At 44.7% G+C, this 17848-nt stretch overlaps 1 protein-coding gene across 1 annotated transcript in view; it reads right to left on the bottom strand.

The window, feature by feature from the left end:
- Positions 1-3088, bottom strand: part of KCNQ3 (potassium voltage-gated channel subfamily Q member 3) — a 190430-nt gene extending 187342 nt beyond the window's left edge. Inside the window, exon 1 of the mRNA XM_065753581.1 lies at positions 2757-3088. Coding sequence (XP_065609653.1) covers positions 2757-3088 — 332 coding nt within the window. The remainder of the gene's footprint in view (positions 1-2756) is intronic.
- Between the last annotated feature and the right edge of the window lie 14760 nt (positions 3089-17848).

Here is a 17848-nt window from a genome sequence, read left to right as displayed (position 1 = left end):
ATTTAGAGCAAAGTGTTTACAACAGGGGCTGTGTCAAACCTTATTTATGTGCACATCAGAACAACGAGATGTGTGAAGGATCATAAGCCCCTTCCAGCCATATGGGCAACACTGTACAATGGAATCCCACCTGTACTACCCTTTTGAAAGTTGTGGCATCCAAAGCTTTTGCAGAAATCTTTGCAAGGCCCCCTTCTGCTCCCACACATGTGCCTTGGTGTGTCCTGAAAGATGCAACCCTCTTCCATCAGCAGCTTCTCACCTCCTAAATCCCCAGATATGAAGCACTGAAGCATTTGCATCAGCTCTTCCCTAAACACCTTGGGCTTATAAAGAATCCATCACACCTACAGATGTTGCAATCCCTTTTAGTCTTCAGTTTTACAGGTATGAAATCAACTGCCTTATTCTTGGTTTGGTTGTATTGCAAAAATGTTGGCATTTATTAAAAAGTTACTCTGAATGAGATCATGTGTGATGTTTTGTTAGGATAAATGGGGCTATTATTCATAAGTAAAATGGCAGATTTGTAGACTTTTGCAGAAAAGTTGGCAATCCCTCACCAACCCAAGGGAGAGTGTAAAATGTTCTAATGTGAAAAGCAGTTAAGACTGCGGGACAGCACCACACAGTGCCACAACAGCACCTCCAGAGTGAGAGGGACTCCATTTCAGAAGGAAAAAAAGGTTAAAAGACAATTCATTTGAAAAAAAGAACAAGAACTTCAAATGTCAGCTTGGAGTGCTGCTATCCTGATGCACTGCTCCTGGTCTCCAGCAGGTCATTGCTCTCCAGACATGGGAAGGCCTCATCACACTCTTGCATCACTTTTGGCAGATTTGTTTTGTAGGGTTTGATCCTACAGCAAAGTAGGAACTCACACCTTCTACTGAGTTCAAAAGGTGATGAGACTGAGCACATCAGCCTTGCATGGTGTTTTGCAGCTCTGTGTAGTCAACACGGAGGAGTTGGTCACGTAGAGCATTTGGGTCCTCTCCTAAGGAGCAAACCTTTCAAAAACATTAACATTTTTACTGTGCTACAACCCATATTGCATAAGGATCTTAAGGGTAATCTCACACCTAGAGAGCTGGCTAAAATGCGTGTTGTAGCCTGGGTTTTTATACCCATATAAAAGTGAATCAGCTCACCTGAGCCTCTCTAGACCCATCCACTGGTACCCAGCTACGAGGCCAGGCATGCATTGACCCAGCTGCCACAGCTGTCCACAAACAGAGGTTCCAAGTGCTTGTAAGGCTCTGGTATGTGCATTTATGGAGCCTGCATGGGCTGACCCTGCAGGAGGAGCTGGGGTGCAACTGTCCAGACACAGCTCACCCCAAGCAGGAGCATCGTTATGTAATGCTGAGCACAACCCTACAGCAATCTCGCTACCAAAGAGCCTCCCCCATCACAGCATCTTTTCCCATCCTCAAACACTACCTCATCCTGCCTGCTATTTCAGTTTTTTTCCAAAGCAAAAAGGGGCAAAAGAATGAAAAAAAAAAAATGATGGCAGCCAATGTCCACATTTTCACAGAAATCCAGCAGGAAATCAAGAACCTTTGTCCCAGGAAACACTTTATGAAAACACTGAAAAAGAAGGGGGCAGCAATAGGTGAGTGGCACATCCGTAGTGCTACCTTTTGCTTCTTGCCCTGGGCTAAATCCCTGCAAACATCCATGAGCAATCTGCCTGAAGGTAAAATCCCAGCCCTGTACTCCAAGTGTTTATTTTCAAATGCAAGACAGCACCAGTGAGGAGGGAGGGCTTCCACAGATCCAGATCCAGGCTCCCAGCCCATACAGTCTACAGTACTTTGTTTGTCTTTGGCAAACAAACCGATTTCAGAAATCACGGTTAAATCCTCTATCACACAGAACCCTGTATATGTTACAGCCTTAAAGAACAGCACTACCACTGTGATCACCGATAGCCCCTTGGGTTTTGACACACGTTCAACAACACTAAAGAACACATGAATTTGAATAGGGCTCTGCCACATTCATTGCAAGCTGTAAGCAGACGTATTTTCTTATGCTGTTATGAAAGCTTAAGGGACCTGAATTTTTAGGGAGGCAAAACAGCAGTGCCTGACTCATCCCCTTTGGGCCAAAAGATGAGTTAGCTCCATCCCAGTTTGCTGGCAGTAGGCTTAACTTTCTGGCGGGCAGTGCTGCAGTACTCAGGCTTCATGCACCACAGGGTGATGCTTACCGGACCAAAAGCCCACGGATTTCATCTGACACTTTTTTTTTTTTTTTTAAGAGCCGGTTCACCGGGGCTTTTAGAAAACCGACTTCCTCTACATGCAATGCTCTACGCCGAACTGAAGCCGGCAGTGTCCCCTCAAGCACCGTGCACCTTAAAGCCGCTCACAGCTCGGTCCCCTCCGGCAGGGTGTTAAAAGGCACACGCGTTCGGGGCTCAGCGGCGCGGGGGATATACCATAGGGAGCCAGAGCGCCTTCATTCTGGAAAACCCGACGATGGAAAAGAAAAAAAAAACCCACAAACATTCGAATAATAAAAGCAGATAAAATAAAAGCAGATAAACGAATAAATAAATAAATAAACAGCAGCGCATTCCGTATTAAGCTCCTCGCCATCCCCCAACCCACAGTTGCCGGGAACGAGTCGCAAAAGTCCCCCGGCCGGGAATGATAAAGCAAAACGGCGCATCTCAATCCCCCATCACCACCACCACCACCGCCAGCACCATCACACCCCGGGCAGCCCCGCTCCGCGTTACTCACACGAAGCCGTGGTACAGCAGCGCCCAACCTCGGGGTCGCTCCAGGGCGTCGTAGATCAAAGTTTGGATCCGGCGATACTTGGCGTGATTCCTCTTCACCGGGCGACTCAAGGGGGTCTTAGCCAACAACCCCAAACCCGGAGGGCTCCTTTTGCCTCCCTCCTCCTTCCCACCGCTTTCCAGCAGCAGCGTCCCGTCGCGATCGGCTCCGGAGCCCAGGGCGAGCGAGCCTTGCTCGGGGTCCCCGCCGCCTCCCACCGTCGCCCGCCGCCCCTCAGCCGCCCCTCCGTCCCCGCCACCGCCCGCCGCTCCGCGCCGCGCCTTCAGCCCCATGGTGGGCTCCGGGTCCCCGAGGCGAGCTGCAGATCGGCGGCGACAGCCCCGGGAGCCCCAAGGCCATGATCTGAGCTCCCCGCCCCTCCCCCCCCCCCCCCACCACCCGACAAGGATTTCTTTACGGATTTATATATATATATACATGGGAGCGTGTGTGTGTATATATATATATATATATATATATATATGTTTATGAGACGGGGGGGGGGGGGAAAGGGGGTAGCGAATGGGGTGGGGGGAGGCGGTCGCATCCCCCTCAGGTCATCCCCACCGGCGGGCAGCAGCACCTGGGCCGGCGCAAGGCAAGGAAATCATCGCGGAGTTTATTTACCAGCCCGATGCCGGAGCCCCTTCCTCCCCCCCCGCCTCCTCTTCCTCCTCCTCCTCCTCCCAGCTCCTGCCTTCCCCCCTACCTCCTTCAACCCCCCCCCCCTCCCCTTTCCCCCCGAGCCCTCACGTTAGGGAGTGGCCCATTGTATGCAGGCAGCAAATAGCCCGGCGCCCGCCCTCCGCTCCCCCAGCCCCGGGTATCCGTAATCGGCTGCGTGGGGACGCGGGGCTGTCCCTGTCGTCGTCGTCGTCGTCCCCCTCTCCCACCCCCGGCTGCCAGCCCCCTGCTGGGGCCGCCGAGCGGGGAGATCCCGGCAGCCGGCGGGAGGGGAGCCCCCTCCGAACACCCGGGGAACCCCTTCAGCATCACAGCCCACCCCGCCTCGCTGCGGCTGGAGGGGAGGGAGGGGAAGGGGAGGGCATCCCCAGCCCCCCGCGGGGGTTTGCTTTCGCCGCCGGAGCAGGAAGGAGGGGAGGATGGGGATGAAGGATGCCGGGAGAGGAGGATGCGGGCTCTGCCTCGCTGATTGCGGCTCGCTCCGAGCCGAGCCGAGCTTCCACCCGGGGAAGGGGTTTGGGGGCAGCGTTGCCGTGCATCTCCCAGCCGCGCCGGACTTGGGGTTTCTGCACGGCTTTCTTGCGGGGGTTTCCGGTCCTACCACCGTAACACAGGCTGCGGTCCTCAAAGCAGTCGCCGAAGTGGGTGGCTGTAGGAGGGAGCAGAGCCGAGCCCAGCTACAGCCACTGCCCTGAGCCGTGGATCTCAGCTGGAGCCCCCCTCCTGCTCTGACATCTGTAGCAGGACCCAAATCCAGAAGGGATGGGATCGTCAGCCCGCTCCTTTTCGGTTTCCTGGCTGCAAGGAAGCCAAGATCTGCTTTGTGCTCCCTGCAGCCCTGTTGCCCTGGGATTTCTGCCACAACACAGCAGCAGGATCCCCTTTTCTCTTAGAGCTGATCTGTGAAAACCTCCCCACAGAGTTGAGTATTCATATGGCTGCACCTTGGTGGGATACAGAGGATCCAATATAATCCTCCTTCCTTGACAGCTAATAATAATTAAATAAAAGAGACAAAGCCTTACAGATTGCATGTTGTTTCCACGTGAAGTCCCACTCCCCCATGTGGGGGAGTTTTCCTGGTATCTCCTGAAGAGATGCCAACAAACCCAAAAGCCCTTCCAGACACACAGGGAAACAGATTTGCCACCTACTCGAGCAGCTCCCGCACTGCTTCCCAAAGGATTTCTGCTCAGAGCCGTCCTTCTATTTCCCAGAGCTGGAGGGAAGACACATGGAAAGACATCTGGAGATGGAGGGGCCACACTTCTTCACACCTGCTCTACCATCTATCAGCATCACGTGAATATCATTTACAGCCATATTCCAAATGACGGCTGCGGGAGACAAGGAAGTTTTGCTAACTGGGCCATTTATCTCTCTCCAGCTCCTGCTCCACCTCATTACAACAGCAGTGATACTTCCCAATGCCACAGCAAAGCTGTCAGCATTAGCAAGGATGTGTGGGGCACGAAGAACACACAACCCGCTTATGCCTTAACCCTGTATTACATGGGGAGAAGTGGGAGGTGAAGGGGGAAGGGAAGAAAATTTATAGCCAACCAGTTAATCACAGTTTTGAACCACAACAATATTAAGAGTAAAATGGGGACGGTGAGTTATTTTCACGAGGGGTCAGTAAATTCTTTTCATTATCCAAGGGCTGTACCAGTGTCAGATAGCAATGGGTGACTGACGGGCAGGCTCACTAGCTTGTCTGGCTTTTGTAGGCCTTATGCCAGGGACACAATGCTTTTCTGTATCAATTAAAAGCTGTTTTGTTTTTGTTTTTTCTTTTCAGTGGCATCCTCCAAAAAGTTTCAGACCTTTTCAGGTTCCAGATTACCTCCATGCAAACTCATTATTAGGACCAGGTTTGGTTGAGTTTCCATCTCCTTTCCAAACTTAAAACACCCTTGCTTAGGGGCAGGAATTTTCCCCTGCATGCTCCATCTGGAGTAAGCATTGCACAGAAGTGGCCGTACTGACTGGGAAGCAGTTTAGCAGTTAGCTGGAACCTTCCACCTCAGTGGCAAAGACACCCAGCGGTTTCGTGAGGCTCTGAATCAGATCCTGTAGTGGTGCTAGTGAAAATCTCATTGATGGCACTGCTGCTTGGGCCCCTAATCCCATTGCACACCTGCTGGCACAAGCCCCCCATCGACTTCAAAGGGAGCTTGGACAGATGGAGCACTCCAGGCTATGATTTGGTTTGATGAGCAATTACGCTCCATTACTGTTATTTATGATGTGTTGCTGGCAGCACTCGACGCACACAAGTTTGATAGCCACCTCCTTGGCTGACATTGGAGGGCTTTGTAATAATCAAAAGCAAGTGGTTCTGCTGAGTTGCAGCGTGCAGCCAGAAGGCAGCAACAGGCCCTGCTGGGGGAGCGTGGAGGGACCACTGATAAACATCTCCCATGGGTCATGCTGGCCTTTGTCAGAAAGGAGCTTTGTTCAGTCAGATAGGTGGCAATCTAAAAGTAGAAGAAAACAAGACAGCACTGCATCTGCTGGTCAAGATAACATGGTTGTGCCTTGGCTTATTCATAGATCAGCTGAATTATTATTGTGGATGACAAAGCACAGGACCGCTTGGTAAACCACACACAGACACATTATGTTTTAGTAGACTCATGTACTTTCTTTCACCTGGAACATCTGGATCATGTTTACAAGAGGAAAAATGCAAATACAAATTCAGGAAAATTCAGTTATTCTGTAAAAATCTTGCTAGCGGAACAGACCAGAAGTGCCCATGAGCAAAGGGGCGAGGAAGCGGTACTCAATAAAATGGACAAGGGGATATCCAGGAGTCAAAACCATCCAACTGTCCATAGCATGACTGAAACTCATTAAAATGCCATGTCCTATTTCAGTAGGACATGCTCTGAGGAAGGTGCTGAAGAGCAGAACCACTGGAATCATTCTCCAAGATGAAAGATTTGAAGCTTGAGGACCTCCTGACCTAGTGATCCCCGATACAGCAAGACCCAGTGTATGGAGGGTGAAGATCTCTAACTGCAGAGGTAAGTGGGATCTCAGTTTCAGTGTCAGCACTGTGTTGATGGTGTTGAGTATTTTTGTCCTTCTCTTTCTATCCTTCTGGCAGATTTGTGGTGTTTCAGGGCATCTCTTTTTTCACAAAGAGTGCAAAGATTTAATCCCATTTTTGGCTGCTTTTTAACACCAGCTTCCACTCAGTCCTTGCTAGATGCTGCATCAGTCACCCTCATATTCTCCAAAGGCTTCAATGAAGCCTCCATCCACACCCAAATCTACCTCATGGTCCTATTCAAGTGTTAACCCTCAATCTCAGAATGATCCAGCATACCTGCCTACATCTGGAAACATCAATAGATCAATGACAAATGAGACTGTAAGCACAGAATAGGACCAGTACCCAGCTCATTCAGGTAGTAGGAGTAATCTAGCCGTAAAAGAGATCTTGAAGCTCCGTGTGGGCTGATTTCTGGTGTTGCTGCCCCAAACACAGCACTGTGCTGCTGCAGTGTCATCGTTCCAACACTCAGCATAACTCGTGTATTGCAGTTTCAGTGTTCAGCAGATACACTCACGTTTCTTCTCACATCTCTTTGCATCCATCTTCTCCTTCTTCCTTACAGCTAAATACAACTAAGTATCATTTTTTTAGCACTTTTTTTTTTCCAGGGTTTTTAATGCTTAGTTTATAGGGAATATAAGCTGTGGCTATTGCTCCTGCCTGCTAAATGAACACAAAATGAATCCCAATAGTCCATCAAGAACAGCCTGCAGTAATACACAAAACACTCCCAACCTTGGTCTTAAGTCATAGTTCCAGGTTTGATCTTTGTTTTAAAAAGCTATGACCTAGTTTAGGCCAAAGTTACAGTCTGTGATCTGCAGATGGTCTAAGTGATCAAAATGTCACCTTCTGGCTTCCTTCTGTGTGACCTCCAAGAAATCAGGCCAGGCAAAAGAGCACACAAAAGTCTTATTGGGGAAACTGACATCAACATCTGCTCCTTGAAGTTGCCCATGGAAGTGAGGAGGAGATGTTCATGAAATCTCACAGCTGTGCAGAAAAATAAAAGGTAGCTATGACAGCCAGCTCTTCCTTCCCCAGACTGCAGATAAGCCTGATGAAATTAGCTGCTGCTGCCTCAAGCTGTTTTCCTTTTCTCTGCAGCAACAAGGTGCAGCTGAAAATCAGAGCCTGTATTAGCACCTGTTTTAGGGACTGAGGAACTGTGGGGCTGGTGCTAGTCTCAAAGCATTAAAGCCTGTCCATTTGTAGGCCTGTCCTTTTCTTTCTCTTTCTCTTTGTACATTTTCTAGGGTGATTCCACTGGTTCCCTTGGAGAATGCCCTGGCTCCACAACCAGCAAGTGGCCAACTTTTAGACTTGACATTTATCTTGGTGAAATAGGAGGAAATAGGAAGAACTCATATGCGTGTGTGTGTTAAATACCTCCATAAGAAAGATGCTCGTATGAGGAAAAGACTTGAGGTCTGCTGGTCTGAGAGAAAGCAGGTGGGATGTTCACTGAATTTCAACTGCAGCTGCTTTGACCTAGCAGAAAAATCCAGAAGTGGAAACCAGTCCACCAATATAGGACAAGAGGTTATGGCTTTAAGCTGTGGCTGGGGAGATTCAAAAGTGTGGTGAGACATTGGAACAAGCTGCCCAGGGAAGTGTTGGAGTCACCATCCCTGGAGGTGTTCAAGAAGGATGGAGATGTGGCAATAAGTGATATGATTATTGGGCATGGTGGTGATAGGACAGTGTTTGGATTAGGTGATCTTAGTGGTCTTTCCAGCCTTAATGATTCTGTGTAATCACCTGTGTGACCTCTCCTCTCTCAAGGCTCTACCACTCAATGATCACTCAAGCACTAGATGGCCTCCTGTGCCATCCATGGCAATGGGAGACCAACTGCCAAATGTCATTGGCTCCACTGCCTGCTAGATCCGTGGAAAAAAACAGTATTAAAAAGATAATAAATCTTCATCTATATAAATCATAATATGGACAAAATAAATCAATAGTATGTATCTTCACAGTGTCTCAATGCCATTAGAAGAGTATCTCAAAGCAATCAAAAGAGCATCCGTAATTCACTCATTCTCACTCTCATGGATTCATGGCACAGTACAGAAAGTATGTGCACATCCATTATCTGGTCCCATCATTTCACATAGTCCTTGTCTTTGAGACAGGAGGAAGGCTTTCAGCCAGCAAGATTCATGCATTTTATGGGCCTTACCTATCAGTAGCTCCAAACCTTGGACTCTGGGTCCTTCTGATCTCAGAAATCTTAGTCTGTGACTTTCTTCAAAAAACACTTGTCTCAAACTCTTTTATTTCTCAACCCACTGAGCAGAGCACACTTAACCTTTTCAGGCTATCGAATCTGCCTTATCACAGTTCACAAAAGTGAACAAATAAAGATGAGTCTTCGTGGGTCTTTCATTTTCCCTCATCCAGTCTCACGTTTTATGTCTTTTCCTCAGCCATGTAGAATTTCTCACTTCCCCTCCTGACTGTCAGTGAAGGAAAACAAGGTGAGATCTCACCTCCATGTGCTGGGACATCACAGGGTCAACCTGAAATCTTGATGTTTGAATTCTCATTGCAGCAACTGATAACTCTGAGGAATATGTTGTGGAACTGTTACTAGCTGAAATTGTTTGTCTATTTATTTGCAGATAGTTTTTATGCTTGTGGATTGTGTCCATTAGAATAGAGTGTCTAAGTGAATCTATCAATGGAATACTTTCTCCAACCATGAAGATAATGAATTAAAATGACAGTACTGAATGTCTGACCATACTATGGATTCAACACCAAATGTTTCTAGAGTTACTAGGAGGTGCAGTTTGTGCCTGCTTCCACAAGGACATCCCATCAAATTTCTTTCTTGCCTTTCCTGAAGAATTCATATTTGCAAGGGTGTGTCATGCAAGGAAAGCATCCACTGGTTTCCTTTACACTGTCTATTTTTAAACAAGGAAATACCCTCCCTTAGCAAACCAGTATCTCTTGGGTATTTTCTGGAAATATTTATCCAATGCTTCTAAATTTATACAGAATAAAATAAGGGAAAGGAGTTGCCACATATGGGAGAAACCTTTGAATATTCATCTATATTTGACATAAACTGAGCTATTACAATTCATTTTAGTGGAGGTAGGTAGGAGAGGCCTTTGCTTTGGGTATCTTGAATGCCAGAGTCATGTTTCTCCATGATATTCCATTACTGTCGGTGAAGTAGGAGGATGAGCGAATGCTAGAGAAAAATCAGCACCAGCTTTGGGTAGGACCATAACATACAAAGCATCACACAAAACTGGCATGGAGATGCTGGTTTTCAGCCTATAACTGTACATGGTCTGCTAGGCAGTACGCAATGGTCCTATGCCAGCAGAGTCCTAATGACTTCAGTTGGAGCTCTCTCTGAGTCCTCAGGTATTGTCTCAGTGCTGTGTCTGACCTCTGCACAGAGGATCGACTGAAGTGCCAGCCATGTATTTTAATTTCATGAAACTTAATGTAGAAGTGCACTGTGATTCACAAATATCAGCCCTTCCCATGTGAAAGCCAACACTGGTTTGCAGAGCTATCACACCTCTATTTTGTATTCAGCCCTTTGGAGTAAAACATCTTTTGAAAGAGGCCGTGAACTGGCAGTGATCCTGTTCTCAAAGTTTGTCCCCACAATCTTTGGTAGACTTCAGTCCTCCAAAGATGCTCTTTATCACCTTCCCCAGTCACAGCAAGAAGTTGTTCTGTATTAGGGCATCTTCTGGCTTCACAGATCTAAAAGTCACAAGCTATTTCCAACCTCTCTCTCCCTGCCCAGCAATGTCTATCATGACACAACTAGGGCCAATTTTTCCTCTCAACAGAAGCCATCTCTGTCAGGGAGTGCCCTGATGACTTTCAAATGACTGCAGGCCCAGCAAAAGCCTTCACGATGCACATATCTCAATTCTCAGATAGTATCTCTGGGGAAAGCACAACCTGCAGGCTCTTCATATTGAAGACATCAGAAATCTCCACAATGCCAGGAGCTCAGATTTTTGTTATTATTTACTACTAGATTTGCAGCTGAACAGACCATCCTGAGTGCACATATCCCCTCTGAATGATGGTCTCAAATGGATGGTTTCTTTTATTCTGAAATGTTGCCTTTTCTCTTCATAATTTGCACCGAGTGCTTGTTTTCAGTAGGACAAACAGATTGTCATTGTAGAAAATTGTATTCCATTGCACAGTTCTGTTTATCAGCCTACACAGCACCAAAGCCAACTGAAAGCAAGAAACCACAGTGTGGATACAGTATCATTGCAGCTCCAGATACATCACAATGATGCTTATTCATCTGGCAAGAGATGCAAAGGGATTTTGCTCACTGAATGTCTATTCCAGATCTCTGCCCTGAATGTCACAAATGTGGGTCTGTGTGAGTTCAGGGCACCCTTCCAGTGACAATATGGACATATTACTTTAATCATGTTTTTGCTAAGTTTGATTTCAGAAACTTTGATCAGATGTGGTGTGTCTAATACATACAGCAGGAAAGAGTAAGATTTGCTCTCCTGAGTTCAGGAAGAGCATTGTGTTGATAATTACTGAACAGATGTAGCACTTAAAAGATTCTTGTTTTTCCTTCTTCTTTTCTTCTTTCCTTTTTTTTTCTCATGGAATCATAGAGTCATTAAGGTTGGAAAGACCACTAAGATCATCTAAGTCTATGCAACAACCCTTACCTGTGACCACTTTAACCACATCCCTCAGTGCCACATCCACTCTTTTCTTGAACACCTTCAGGGACAATGACTCCTCCACCTCCCTGGGCAGCCTGTTCCAATGCATCACCACTCTTTCTGAGTGGTTTCCTACTATCCAACACGAATCTCCTCAGACACAACTTAAAGCCATAATCTCTCGTCCTACTTTGGTGGACTGGTTTCTGAGAACAAATTTCTCCTAATACTGAAACTGGACCTCCCCTGGTGCAACTTAACTTTACCCATTCTCTCTCATCCTATCACTAGTTACTTGTGAAATGAGGCCAACTCCTGCCTCATCACAACCTCCTTTCAGGGTGTTGCAGAGAGAGCAATAAGGTCTCCCTTGAGCCTCCTCTCCTCCAGACTGAACAATCCCAGTTCCCTCAGCCTCTCCCCATAAGGCTTGTGCTCCAGGTGCTTCACAGCTTCGATGCCCTTCTCTGAATATGCAGTGGCTGTGGTCAGTACAACTCCATGTCCACACCAAGGGAGTAATTATTTGTCTCAGTTCCTTAGGACTCATGCTCCATTTTCTTCCCAGGCCAATGCACCAGAGCATTAGTGCTCTGAGACTACAATGTCTGGCTCTACACAGGGTCTTAGTGTGAGGTGCTTCACGAACAGAAATGCTGTATTATTAATAAGCAGATGAACAAGGAGTTATATGGCAGTGAAGTTCTTAAGTATGTGTCTGGAGGCAGTGTCAGTGAATGCACATCTGTTCATCTCATCTCCACCAGATGGTTCCTTTCAGTGCCTGAAGTTACTGTCATTTATTTCATCAGCAGTTTTGTTCAGAGGCTGCTGAGGAGTGGACAAATCCTGGATACCAGAACATGGTCTGAAAACTTTGCTGGGAACATAAATCTGTGGAAATTCTTCCAGAAAAAAAGTTAAAGACAGTGTCGGAGTTTTCTTCCTTTTGATTTGTATGAACAGAATAAAGAAGAGAGATACGTCTTTTCAATTGAAATGTAATTTTTTAATTACTCTTCATTATTGCTTTTTTTATTACTTTATCTTGGAAATAAGTTTGGGGAGAAGAAAGCAAATCGCTTCTTTTCGCTAAATAGTTTGAAAGCTGATTGCTCCTCAATTTGAAAATAAACGAGCAAGAAAAAATAAAAGAAAAAGATGGTGGGAGTCTGTTAAAACTAAGTCTGAGCAAACAATAATTCAACGTTGAAGCATTTAGCCAGCTCCTGAATCTCTAAGTTACAGGGGAGCTTATAGCAGAGCATGGCTTTTTCCTCAGGGCCTTGGCCAGCCATGGCAGCATCATTGAGCAGCAGAGAGTGGGTAGGACGCTCCCAGTCAGTCACGTTTGCTCTCTGAACTGTGGACTGTGTAAACTGGGAAGATTTGATGCATTTTTAGCTGAGGCACAGTATTGAAATGCCACATATCTGCATGTATCCTTGAATCTTTAGACAGCCTGAAATCACACTCAGTCTTACAAAAGTTGCACCCTTTAAAGAGGATGTCAGAAACTCCCAGACTTCTAAGTTAAAGATCAGATTTATTCTCTGGCTTTCAGTTCAAAATATAAATAAAATCTTCCTTTCTCCCATGTTCATCTGTCTGTCCCACTTCATTTTCACCACAGCATGCCTGGGTTTTGGATGTGTCTGGAGGTTGGTCTGTAAGAAGGAGAGTGAAGCCAAACTAGGAGCACTCGGACTTATTTCCAGCTAATTCTCTGAGATATGGAGAAGATCATTTGTGGCAGCCAGATTCATTACAAACTCTCAGTCTGAAGTCTTTGATAAATGTTTTTAGAAAGTTGTAAGAACAAAAATACCATCAGGTGAATAGAATGAGTCTCGAGTTTGTGATAGGGCTTGAAGCTAAGCTAAAACCTACATTTTTCTTTTGGTCAAACTCAAATATTAACAGGAACACAATAACACAGATAAAATAGTGTGGAATTTTTGTTTTTCCTATTCTCAAGAAGTTCAGACAGAGTCAAATGCTTTCATTTTAATGTTTATTTGATGAGTATGATTAATCATTTCAGAGTTCTCTTCTGGAGGTTCAACAAGAAGTAATAAAACTAGGAAGTTGGCCAAAACCAATGTGCAGCATTTTGAACAGACAGAAACAAATTTTTCCCACTGTCCTTTCCTACATTCCTTCTGTACTCTGAGACTGCTTGCCGTTTTGTGGAAGTTGCATGAGGTTCTTTAATGGAGTCAAACTTTCACGAGACTCTTTATGGTGTCTTTCTGCAACCAGCAGAGTAAAAACAAAATATGCAGGACAACATAAGAGCACGGGTAATCTGATGGCTTCTCTTTTCTACCACTGTGAAGAGGCGTTTCCCTGGTGAAGGGGCTGAGCCTACTGAACCTACTTCTCTGTAGGTTCAGATGTGCACCTGAAATCCAGTTCTCTGACTACATGGGAATAGAGGAAGCAGATAAAAAAAAATGTCAGAGATGTGCAAAGGAATACATTTCCAGGATTCTTAAGAAAGGACTGCTTTCTCTAAATGTCACAACATGAGGTTTTGGAAATTGTGGTCCCTTGAAGCATGGAAGCCTTGGATAGTGTGAGGGCCAAAGCATCTCCCAAGACTTTGCTGCTGTATTCAGAGAAGCACTCTGCACTCTCCAGTTTGGCAGACTTGTATAGCCTATGACTGAATCCCAGCATTTAGTGAGATCTAAAGCTGTTAAAATGTCTTCTTGGGCATTCTCTTGTTCCTTTGAGTCCTGCTGGTATTTCTGAGCAGAGCAGAGCTGGCATAGATGCCAGTTAGTGAATGGGAGTAGATTTACTACACAAAAAATAGATTAAGGGAAAGAGTTGCAGGTGAAGAGCTGTTTTGCCAGTTCACTACCTACTTTTAGGCTGTATTAGAGCTGTTCTGCTTATACCTTGGACCTATCATCCTGCCTTTAAAGGATTATCTATCAAACAAAGTCTAAATTTATCAACCCTGGATAGACAGCTCCCAGCAATCTGTCATGGAGGTGAGTGACAGAGTAGTTTAAAGGTATTCTCAGTGCAGATTACTCACCTGCAGCTGACCGTTATGCTTGAAAACTGATTTAACTCTTTTAGACTATCAGGACCTCATTCTTTAGAAGCAACACTCTTCACTAAAAGGAAAAGTGCCCACACCACAAGATATTTTTGTTCTTAGCTGGAAACAGCAGGAGTATGAATTTAGGGAGATGTTACATATTTGCATGCATACCTGACTTCCTCCTCACTGCCTCAGCCGTGTTTTGGTGGTTCCGTCTGCAGCTCTGCTGGAGCAGCAGCATGACTTGCTTCTGCTGAAGGCTGAAAGCTGGAAAGCAAGGAGACTTTGGAAGTCAGATCTGGAATCTCCAGGTCCCGTCACACCAGCTCAGAGCACAGACAGGAGAAAGCCACTGGGTCCATGGTTTCCAGTATTCACCTATAAATCACCTAGGTATTAGGTGTATTAACCACCAGAAGACAAACAATCCTTTCTAATGGCAAGAATGACTTAGCCAAACCAAATGGACTCAGCATGGAGTTTTGAAGACTTCTGTAATTCCCTGATGGATTTTGAGCAAGCTGGGAAACAGCAGAACACTGCATTTAGCTGAACATTTTCAGTATGGATCTTAGGGTCTAGACTGGGAGATAGTGTGTTTGAAAATCCCAAGCTTGCTGATCCATGCCTTAATTTCCCTGCCTTATAATGGGAAGGATAGACTTGTGGCAATAATTAGTATTTATAAAGCACTTCAGAAGCTTGTACAGTGTATTCCCTACAGCGACCTACCTACAATCAATGGGATATAATGGCTTCATACTATTACAATAATTAAATACTTCCATCTATTCAGTTAACCAGTGTTTTACAGTACAACAGTGAGAGACAGGAAATCTTAATCTGGTTGACAGAGAACAAATGTAAAGGGAAAATAAGTAAAATATGCAGAAAATTTCTGTAATGTATAAAAAAATCTCATGTTCTTCTGAGCAGTTACATTCAAAAGAGATTTTAGGCAGTTCAGGGTGGTTCCCACAGCACTGTGCACTGCAGGTCCAATGCTTGGATCCTGTTACTAAAAACTATACAGAATATGACTAGAGAAGCTATAATTACATGGATGTCTTCAAGAGATGGTGAGGAATTAGAACAGGCTGCCCAGGGAGGAGGTGGAGTCACCATCACTGAAGGTGTTCTAGGGTAGATGTGGCACTGAGAGATGTGGTTTAGTGATGTGGTGGTGATGGATTGACTGTTGGACTTGATGATCTTAGTGGTTTTTCCAATCTTAATGATTCTATGATTCTAAGACATTCACTATCAGTTTCTTCGATAACATTTCTGGGAGAGAAGCAGAAATGTTCTCTGAAGTATGTCTTGCCCTTTACAAGGTGAAGCATCATACGTCTCTTAATGAATGATTTTTAATCTACACAACAGTTTTGAGCTCATTTTTTCCTTTATCAAATTCACATTGTATCAAATGTAGAAGTCTATACTTGTTAGATTAAGGATAGAAAATTCAGGAATTTTGTAAGCAAAGTACCTAGGAATGCATGAAAAATAATCCCACAAGTTCTAGCATTCTGTGTCTGAAAATCTGCATTAACTTCTGCCTCCCCTTTTCTTCTTCCTTCAACCTGGAAGAGAAAAGATAAATCTGAAGATGCTGACCTTGTTGTGTAGCTATATATACTTACATTTCTTCTACTGGAAACAAATAAACACACAAGCTAGAACCATAACCACAAAGGCTGTCTCACCAAAACCTGAACTTTTGCTGACCTGTCCCTGTGTTCTGTGTACTTGAAAGAAAACAGAGGCCAAAAAGATGGATTTCTGTGTATAGGACGGTGCAAAGTGCATCCACAATGTGATTACCAGGAACCAAATGGGACTGTGCTATTTCAAAGGGATTCTGAGTCATATAATGTATCCTCTGGAGAATTTTCTGCAACGCTACTACACAAAAGCCATCTTGTGTTTGGAAAACATTCCCCATTTGATGCATCTTCAGAGTAATGCTGAATAATAGAAGATATTTTGTATCATCTTAATTTTTTATGATGCATACAGCACCACAGCACAGGTCAGACAGAAACATTCAGTCTCAAAACACCATGGACAACTTCAGGATGTCAGTGGGGAACTTTGCTTTGAGTTCTGTGCATATTTCTAGATCACACTGCTTACACTCTCGATATTTTCTCAAAATCCTTCAAACTTGGAACTGGGTGCAGTTCTTAACCTTGAGATAAAGAAAGCAGACTTCTGTCAGATTCTGAATGAAAAAATACAAGGAACTTCTGCTGTCCATTTATCTTCACTTTCTCTTATTGCATCCAGATATTACACTGCCCATAAGTGCACAGAGAATTTTCAGTTTATTTCAAGTAACTAAACAGATCTTTACTTTAGGTTTGATCCAAAATCCACCTAATAATTCCACTATTCCTAGTGGACTTTTCTATCAGATGCCTGGCATGAGTTTCACTGAAACCCACAGCAAGCTCTGTGCTGTTGCAATGGGAGCAGATTTTAGAAGTGGTAAGGACTCCTGCACTTCTGACAGATGCCCTTTTCCCAGCATTACACCTCATGTCTACAAATCCAATACTCCCACTGCTCATCAAATCCTTGCCTTTAGTTCAGGTGGTTAAACAATTTTATATCAGTGCCATTGAGCATTAGAATGATGGAATCATTGAACACCCCAAATCGCTAGGGACCTGTAAGGATCATCGAGTCCTCTCCTAGCCAAAATCTGCTTTACACGAGCAAACAATATCACAGAAATCCTTGTTGGTTTAAAGAGATACTAAGAGCAAGGGGAAAAAATATAAAGAACTTCACTTGAACATCTGTGTCTGTGCACTACATGCGATTTGAGAAGCATTAGCATTTTGTTTTGTTTCAGTCTCATAATTAGAAGGATTGTGCATCATTATCCCACTGTAGCTCCTGCTGTGACATGGCCCTGGTTATCTTTCTGAAAGAAATATTTCATAAACAGTATCCTGTTCTGTTGGTTGAATACAAAAGCTTTGGACTTTTCATTTCAAGACAGAAAGAAAAAGAAAAGAAAACAACAACCATTTATTCTCATGGAATTATTATATTCTTGGTTTAATTATTTCAGACAAGACAGTGCTTATTCACTTGGAACACTCAGGGAAAATATGTCCTTAGGTGGCTTGGTTTTAGTATTTCTTCTTGCAAGGTTGCTCTTATTAGAACTGGGAAAAAGAAAGAAAAAGAAAGTCCATGTTAATTATCTGACATAAATGTGAGAGGAGAGGAGTCATGGTCTATTTTTTTTTTTCCTACAGAAGTTCTTGATTACATTGTTCCACATACAAGGGCTATTCTGAAAGCAGTACCTCCTACTGTCATTGGCCCACGATGTCACAGGTGGATGTTAGTGACATGAGAGGCTGAATCTTCCCACCAATATTCCATTATGTTTTGTTGCTGTGTGACAGATGGCAGCAGTCTGACAAAATAGCATCTGACATGGAAGTGCTTATGAAACAAAGATATGGCACCGAGTTCCTTCATGAAGAAAAAATGGCATCTACTGACATTCATTGATGCTTGCTGATCGTTTACAGAG

Source organism: Cyrtonyx montezumae, unplaced genomic scaffold, assembly GCF_038088225.1.
Source record: "Cyrtonyx montezumae isolate F1298 unplaced genomic scaffold, pur_monq_1.0 scaffold_8, whole genome shotgun sequence".
Lineage (NCBI taxonomy): Eukaryota > Metazoa > Chordata > Aves > Galliformes > Odontophoridae > Cyrtonyx > Cyrtonyx montezumae.
This window is presented reverse-complemented; position numbering and strand designations above follow the sequence as displayed.